At 40.4% G+C, this 9,299-nt stretch overlaps 1 protein-coding gene across 4 annotated transcripts in view; it reads right to left on the reverse strand.

Moving 5' to 3' along the window:
- Positions 1 to 9,299, reverse strand: part of TPP2 (tripeptidyl peptidase 2) — an 86,080-nt gene that overhangs the window by 36,543 nt on the left and 40,238 nt on the right. For all 4 annotated transcript variants that reach the window (XM_025211589.1, XM_006030048.3, XM_006030049.3 and 1 more), the window contains exons 17-21: positions 6,499 to 6,653; positions 5,909 to 6,025; positions 4,265 to 4,365; positions 2,064 to 2,160; positions 75 to 212 (exon numbers count right to left, since the gene is read on the reverse strand). In XM_025211589.1, the coding sequence (XP_025067374.1) occupies positions 75 to 212; positions 2,064 to 2,160; positions 4,265 to 4,365; positions 5,909 to 6,025; positions 6,499 to 6,653 (608 nt within the window). The remainder of the gene's footprint in view (positions 1 to 74; positions 213 to 2,063; positions 2,161 to 4,264; positions 4,366 to 5,908; positions 6,026 to 6,498; positions 6,654 to 9,299) is intronic.

The raw sequence follows: 9,299 nt of genomic DNA on the forward strand, positions 1-9,299 counted from the left end.
GACCCAAAAAGAACTATTTTTACATTATACAGAATATATGCATAATCATGGTAACTACATCATTCTATCTATACCTGATGTGGATAGGCATCACCTGAGCCCATCTGCCTCTTGTTCTGGTCAAATATAATCCACAGTTGACTGTCAAATTCAGATTCATATAGCAATTCACAAAGCAATGGACAGCTTGGAGTCACTTCTCCACTCTTCGGCTATAAAGAAGTAAAAGCATTAAGTATTGACTAACCAATTCTGAATTCATGACTAAACACAGTAAATGCAAAAAGTTCAAAATTATGGTTGTGACACTCCGGGGTGCACTTACACCTTCAAGGGTGCCCTTTGAGTCCAAAACTCCTTTCCTGCAGTTTTCTGCTTGACCACTAAGAACAAGTTTAGATGTGCTAGGGGCCAAGTCCTTAGCATAGGATGCCTCAACTTCCTGGCTCACATGGGCCTTGACAGCTCTTAACAGAGGAGATCTTGCCATCTTAAAGAATCATACCCTTTTGTGCTAGAAGTTGCTGATTTCTTTCTTTGCAGAAAAAGCCCACCTGTATTGCCAAATGTTCTGGTATCACAATTACCTCTGACAGTAAGTTGAAATAAGTAACAAAATGAGTTGTTATAAAAACAAGAGAAATCGTAAGAATCAGTAACCTTAAGCTGAGATAGGAATAGAAATATATGAAAAACCTATTAGAATATTTGATCTTACCCCTGAATCTTACCCTAAAAATGCTGCTTCTACTTCTGACCAAGCTGAAGTCCCTGATAGACTGTCAATTTGCACTCCCCAGCCAAACCAGCTGGGGGACTGGCATCATCCCAAAGCCCTGCAAATCTTTAGACATGATTTGCCTCTCAATACAAATCTGGTTATTTGTATACTTCTTCCATTTAATTCTTGGGAAGCATATGCTATGCATGTAACTTCCTGCCCCCATATGTGCATCTGTTTATCAGGTGAGGTATCTTTCCTGATCCCATTATATTTAGGGGAATATTTACATCCTTTCAGACACTGATTACCAATTCAATAACTTAGAGCAGGGGTGTCAAACTGATTTGCCCCCACAATTTAGATCAGACCCACAGACCATCACACCTCATTCCATTGCAATGCCAGTAACAGTGTTAATGCCAAGACATGTGCCACATCCAGTACCTGCACTGCATGCAGTGTCTGCTGCAGATTGTCCAGAACAGGTGCCACATGCAGCATGCATCTTGAACCACCCAAAGTAGCCACTAGATCTGGCAGGCAGGGTTGGGACAGTCCCAGTCTGGCTCCGTGTGGTTGCCGCATGCAGTGCAGGTCCTGAAGGAGGCACTATGTATGCTGTGGGTGCTAAGCCCTGCGCGCACATCTTATCTAGCGCTTACAGCGATGATAAGGCTACATGGGCTGGACCTGGCCAACAGGCCATACTTCGACACCCCTGTTCTATGGGCACAGCCTCTCATTTCTTATCAAAGACTATCTGGACAGAAAACTAAATTTCTTCTAATACCTCTTCCCTCTGAAATGTAATGGTTTGACTCAGGCTTCAGCCCGTCTGCCCAGTCTCATCCACATGTCCATATCCAATATGCAGTCATGGTAAGGGCAAATTCTTAACATTTCTTAGTGCTCTTTTTGTCTTTGATCTCTGTATATGGAAACTCATTTACTACCATATAGCTCCATCCCAGCTGTATTATAAAACACAAATGAATTCATATGAAATACTGTAAACCACACAGACAAAAAATGATAGGACTAAACATAATTTACCATTAGCTACAAACAGACAGCAACGTCTAGTCATAACAAAGACTATACTGTATTAGCAGACATGGCTCATGAAGCCATCAATATATGATATTGCACAAAACCCCCCAAATATTGAAAATTTGCAATAAGGGTCAACTGAAAATCCTGACAATCACTAAATTTTGTGATCCAGTACATCTTAGCGTGCTGCTTGTTTTTGCTAAGGAACTAGTTAAAGACATTGTGTTGTTAAACAATTTTAAAGACAGTATGAAACAGTAATTGATATCGGTCAATTAAAACTTACTTGATGAAAGCTGTATGTCAAAATCATCTCATAGAGCTGTCGATTATTTGGCAGGATATCTCGGGATCCTAAAGGTTTTATTTTAGCACTCACAGGTCTGCAATTAAAAACACAACAGTAAATATGAAGAATCATTTAGAATATTCTTTTCCTACACCAATGTTTGAATTGCCTATGCAAAAATACGCCAAAAAGAACCCAGTTGCAGTATTTTACAGCATTTCTGAAGAGATTATACCCTAGTCATGTAAAATACACAGTGAAAAACCTCCTTCTATTAAAACAATGACACCTCAAGGGCAATGCTCAGCAAGACAGCTGTCAAAGTAAACACCATCCAGGCTTAGGAATGAGTGAAATATAATGCTCAAATTGTAGGTCAGCAGAAAGAGGAAACATTGATATAATTCACCTCTCCTGTCCAAGGGACAACTAGCATATTTGTTCTTTAGAAGCTGTTAGACAGAAACAGTAATACCAGAAGATGCTGTGGCTCAACTGGTAGGTATTCCATATAAAAAAGGACCTTTCTGGACTATAAAAGTATGAAGAGTGCTTTCAAAACTGGAAAAACTATATAGCTACTTGCTTCAGGGAAGCAGGATTCTGATCTCCACTACCTATGTGGGAGCTCAGATGCAAAGTTCAGCAACAAATTCAGAAAGGGAAAAAACTATTTATTTTATTTCCTTCGTGCAGTATGTTAAAGTAACATTAAAGGCTGATACAAAAAGAGGGGAAAAAAAGAATGACACAACCAGGCAACCTTAACTTGTCTCCCTCATGCATATGTACCAGACTAGTTTCTAGTTATGTGATTACATGCAATTTTTTCCACTTGAAAAATGTCTTAATCCAAGTAAAATGGTGCCCACTGAATGAGCAGCTATTTAATATTTGTTTTCTTTGTACTGCTCAGCACTAACAGACCATTTAAAAAAATTCTCCAGAGATGACAGCATCCTCATTTTACAGATGGTGTGCTAAGGCGCACAGAAATCCAGATCAAAGTAGCCACTCAATTCGGGTGCCCACCTTGAGATGTCTAAGGCCAAGGGTTTCAGAATATTTGAAAATCAGCAGGTTGCAATTTGTATGTTCTAATCATAGTTCTGGTTGACTGCAGAAGTACCTGTGGTTGCTCAGCACTTCTGCAGAACAAACCCCCATGTCTCAGTTCAAGCACTCCAAAAATAAGGAATGTACCAGTTAGTGACAATATATGAAGTTTAGTGGAAGTGGCTTATGCAGCATGGTACTGGAATACAATGGCACAGACAAGGTTGGAATCCAACTCCCAGACCAACATTCTCCAACCAACTCCCAAACCAACATCCAAGTCCTGCTCCCCATACAGTCCATGGGACAGATCGGCCCATAGAGGTGGGTCAAGCAGTTCATGGGGCTTCTGGCTCCGGCTGCCAGCAATGCAGGAATTAATGCTGCCACTGCTCAACCCCCATATACCATGACTCCCAGAGCTGCTGGGTCAGCATGGCTAACATCCAAGGAGTGATTATCACCAGTGACTTTAATATTCTTGATCATCACTGGCAACTAAAGTCGGTAGCAGTTGGTGATGGAGGGGGTTGAGTGTTAGCAGAGGCTGGAATCTTTCAAGATTTCAACTTCTGTACGCTCCAAGGACTCAGCAATTTAATTTGAGGTATTTTTCAAAGAGTTATAAACTTGGCCAAATTTGGGACAATTTTCACAGGACCAGCAAAAGTTCATGCCCTTGATCCAGAGTATGAGGACACCAACAGGTTCTCCAAAGGGAAAAAACAAAAGAGATTAACCAGATTCTTACTCCTGACCTCACCACTGAAAAACATTTCCTCTTCACTGCCAAAAATAGGCAACATTTGGCTGAACCTTTCCCTAAAACAGCCCAATACAGGCAATCAGCATAAAATTTTCAGGCCTAAATGTCAACATTATAAGCAACATAAAAGAGTCTTGTAATTGGAAAATGGGCAGCCTTAAGTAGTGCTAACAGTTCAGTGCCACCTACAAGAGTTAACTGGAAATAACAACTAATTGATGCTCCTGGCCCTGATTTTAACTTCTGCTCTTAATTAATGAAAATTAGCATGAACTAGTTTAGCTACCTGCTAGGTAAAGCAAGCTTTCAAATAGACAATGCTTCTCCTTCCAATCTCTACCTTCCACCTTAAAAAAAGAGAAGAAAAATAAAGTACCTGAGTGTTTGAACCCAGTTCTTCAAATTTATGCATGGAGCAAGATCTTCATACTTCAAGGGAGACTGAACATCAAAACGAACAATGCCTTCTGAAGCATGCTAAGGGTAAGTAGTAAGTTACACGTGTTCAATTACAAGCATGTCAATTCCAATTAATTTTTCACCTTCCTCAAAAATATTGTGGAAATACATGTATGAAAACAAATAACACATTTAAACATGAAGCCCAGTTGGGTAATAAAGTTTAAAAAAAAAAAATCTATCTGTATTTTATGGGGGGGGTGCATGTGGATGCATACCCCCCCACCCTCCAGTCAGCTGAATAATTTGAGTTAATAATTGGCAACTGCATGCATGCAATTTAAATGTGAATTCACAGTCTTATTTTACATTACAAACAAAATACTAAACTGGGCTATCCCAACAGTATCTACTGTCCTGGCAGAAAAAACGATTACAAAAGTACAGAATGTACTTTATTTTAACTATAGCTGCATGTTACATTTGTTCCACAAGTCTGTAAAAACAAAAAACCCATGATGCAGTAACAGTGATATGGATCTAGAATTCTACAGTGAACTTCTTAAAGCAAGGGCAGGGGTGTCAGCCATCTGGCCTGTGGGCTACTGATGAGCGACTTTAAGTTGTGGGGCCTGCTAAAGACTCCTGGCATACTTGGCACCACTGGGAATGGCCATCAGCTCTCCACCAGATCCCAGTGCTAACACCAGAGCCCTCACTGCCACAGTGGTGGCCACTAAAACAGCCCTCATTCCCCAGGTTGGAACCAGCCTGCAAGAAGCCCTGCAGTCCAGATTTGGCCCAGGGCCCCAGGTGAGTTTAAAACTCCAGTTTTAAAGTATAGTGCTTTGACTTCTGTTCACAGCAGGGGTGGGCAATTATTTGGGCCTCAGAGTCACATAGGGAGTTTTGATGAGCTGTCAGGGGCCAAGTCAGTGCCCTCCACCTCCTGTGTAACAACTCACCAAAACTACCTACGAGGCTTTGGGTGGGCAGGGAGCAGTGTTCAGGAGTGAGATGTGTGGGTGAGGCCAGGTTCACAGGGCTGGGTCATGGGGACAACTTGGGGCTGGGGCCCAGGCCAAGCCACAATCCACTCCCTCATGCCCTGCCCTGTGAAGCATGGGTGTATACGGGGGTGTGTATTAGGAGTGTGCGAAATGGGCCATATTCAATTCGTTGATACGGATCACTGTCCCGATTTGATTAGGCCAAATATGAAGATTTGATGCCGATTTGGAGAATCAGCGATTCGGCCATAGACAGGTTTAAATGTTTTTCCTTCATACCTTGAGGTACCAGGCATGGCTCGTGAACGTTGCGATGGTGGGGCAGATGGAGCATCTCACAGGAGCACGCGGGGGCCCCCCTGCGTGCTTGGTGATGGACCCGGAAGTGGACTGAAACTACTTCCAGTCCACTTCCAGGTCTGCCGCCAAGTGCGCAGGGGACCCCCTCCATACCCTCCACCCCCAGCTCATATCTCCCTTGAACATGTAGGCTTATCTTCCAAAAATGCACCAAGCTTGAATATTTTTATTTCAGAGTGCATCTAAAGAGCTTTTTATTATTTTTCACTGGATTATTAGATTAATAACAAAAGGAAATATGAAACACTTACTATGTTTAGCTGAGGGGTAGTACAAACAACACCATGGAAGGAAATTGTGTAATCAATGCTAACATCACTAAGGCTTGCCCACCAACGAGCAATACAAAATTCAAGTGTTTTTCCACCCTGGATAAGAGCAAAGAAAAAAAATTGTTAGATCTATATCCCCACCTTTCCAGTCAATTCTCATTTTTCCTAGTACTATCATCTTAAAACCAGGTTGAGAAGATACTTTCAGGTCAGGACTAAGACATGTTGAACAGATGACATATGACTGTCTATGCTGGACTCTGAATTAACCACTTGTTTATAATCAACTCGGGTCAGGGGTAATTAACATGTATCAAACGCATGCACAAACTGAAGTCAATAAAACTGAATAAAAAGTATTAAAATAAAATATGAAACAAAAGTAAAGGAAATTACTGTGCACTAAAGACAGTGCACTAAATTTGGCTATACATTTAGAACTAATTCAGGGTTCTAAATAAATCCCGATGCCTTTTATTCAAACTCTTCATGACAGGTTCATAAAACAGTTCCTCTTTATATTTCACTGTTTTTTTTCTGTGATAGCATTTAAATTCAGAGCAACTTACTAGAACAGGAAATGCTTCAATCACTGATCCTTTTTCTGGCAGTGATGAAAATTTGTAGAATTCATGACTTCTATAAGCTTTTTGTTTCACTAGTTGAACAGCATGAAGCACAAACTTGGCAGATACATCAGATGAACATGAACATACTGTAACTTCTACATTAAAAGGAAAAGTTTGAATAGCCAAGAGATTCATGAGAATGGAAAATTACCTCTAGAGAAGACTTTAAAATCCAAGCCTAATGTTCTTTTAATTTTAAAGTTAATAATCACACAAATGACTAAAGGTGTAAAACAAATGTCAAGTAATTTATTGTATTATTCCGATTACGTGTTCCCCCACAAAAAAAGATTTTAAAAAGTCACACAAAACTTGTCCACACATTTAAGTCTTTGGGTCCTTTCATCCCGATTATTAGATTCTCCTATGAGCTTCTGCAAGCACAACAGCAGTACATGGTCTGTAGTTATTAATATTCAAAGGAAAATGCTTTTTTCCTCCTAATATGTGAACATGAAAAAATGTAGGATCAAACTATATGCAGGGTCAACATATAGTTTGAACAACAGAATACATACAGACTGGACCTTCTCAAATGGAGAAAAACTAGTAAGACTACATCAAGAGTATAAAGAAGCTATGTGATTATTTATTTAATAGTGAAAACTGTTGACCAAGCAATATGGATGCTTATTTTAAAAATCATGCAAACTGATTCTGGATTTCAACTGTATAATTAACAGAAGTGTTGTAGGCAAGTCCCCTGCCTTTCTAGTTGAGCAAGTTGGAAGCTGTAGGCTGAGAGAGTAGATTTAAAAAGATGATCTCCATCTTAAGGCGACTGAATGCTGTCCTTAAGAACTAGATTCTATTATTTTCCCTGCCAGAGCTTGTTTGATGCAAGAGGACTTATTTCAGCCCTACTTTCTGTAAGTGGTCACTAATTGGATGTTCCTCATTTTCTGGGCACCTGCACCTTAGAGTATGTTAAGTGCTGAGCACTCACTTTCCAACCAATATTAGCATATACTATGCTTTGAACCATGTGCTACATAATCCTGCGCCTCAGTCTGTGGCTCAGATCTCCATGTAAAAACAGAGTTTGAATTACCTCTATTTCACTGACACACTGGGAAAATAAATCAATGAATGCTTTTGAAGCACTCCTACCAGACAAGACACGAATACCAGAGGAAAGCCCATGAGGAACTGCACAAGCTTGTCTTTGGCAGAAGCTCTGAAGAGTGCAGTAAATGACATACAGAGCTACACAGTGAACAAGTACCACATAATTAAAGATTACTATAATACATATGTGCAACTAAGCTAAATAGAGGTTGCACGTCATCTTAATACCAGTGCTTCCCAACATTTCAGTGCTTAATTTCCAAAATAGAACCATTAATTTTTTTTAACAGATTTGATGCAGCCAATTTCCCAGGTTTTTGGAGAAACATTCTCAATATGTATTATCTTATCATCACAACTCACTTGAATCATTTAGTGCCCAAGGGCACATTCGAATTTAAAAGAAAAAGCAGCACGTGCCAATATGACAGCATTTTGTGTTGGAATAATGATTTTTACTGATCACGAAAATGCACGCAGGCACCTGAATAAACCTGGGGGGGGGGGGCATGGCATCTGCGGGCACCACGTTGGGAACTGCTGATCTGAGCCTTCCGATCAAGTACACAGACCTCTGCCACTAAAAGTTAACAGAATAACTGAAAGCAGCATTTGAGAAAGAAAGATATTTTGCCAGAAGGTTTCTACAAATATCCTTTGATAACAAAGGAATGAGAGTGCTCTGGAAACTCAGGTTTCATTTCAAGCTCTGGAAGAGAGTTTGCTTTGCAGCTCATGCTAGGTGAGTGACCTTGCTGACGGGCGAATTGAGTAAAAAGCAAAAAACTCAACCACCACTTCTTTCATCTGTCCCCTTGCAGTTTTATGAACTGAAATCAAGTCCAGTCCTTCATTTCCATTCCTTTGCTTTTGTTAACTTGTCCCCAATGTGTTTGGATTTTCAGTTTGACCACTGAAAAAACTTAATGATATGCAGAATCCTAGTGTTGCTTCCCACTCAGTTTTAATGCTCATACCCGGAACAGCCTATACCAATCAAATGGAGGTGGCAGGAAGACTTCTCTGGGACACACAGTGCAGCTGAATTTTTCAGGTCATTTATAAGCAAAGCACCAGCAAATCTAATGAGAATGCCTGAACCAATTTTCCAGGAGTATGTAACTTGGAGTACATTCAAATGTACTTTAAAAGGGAAACGGGAGGAGGACAGAGTTGGGCAGCTACTCAGCAGTGCACATTTTATATGTCTGCATGATTCTGCAGCAATACAAGTTAGTCATATACCCACCCTAAAGCAGCTTTGGAATCTTAACCAGTTTACAAAAAGATTATTACTATACAGAGAAAAAGGTAGCCAAGTTCTAAACAATTCTGTATCATTCTTTAATGTCTATTAGATTCCCAAAAGGTTTATTTTTTGCTGAATGCACTCTCTCTCTTTGATATATGTGAAATTTGCATTTTTCAGTGGGAAGACAGGCTACTCCCCTTTAACTTCAGGTTCCTATACTTTTTAAAATCAGACCAATCAGAGCAAAATCCAGCATTTCTCAAAAATGTATGCAATATTCTCAGCGCGATCACTGGGGACATGTGGGGGGTACACGTGGGTGCACATGCACCCCCTGAGCTTGGTGGTGCCCCCCCCACCCCACAAAAAGCACTGTGGACACTGCCAGCAGCACCTGTGGGCAATTGCCGCTTGCCACCCC

The sequence above is a fragment of the Alligator sinensis genome, unplaced genomic scaffold (genome assembly GCF_000455745.1).
Source record: "Alligator sinensis unplaced genomic scaffold, ASM45574v1 scaffold593_1, whole genome shotgun sequence".
NCBI lineage: Eukaryota > Metazoa > Chordata > Crocodylia > Alligatoridae > Alligator > Alligator sinensis.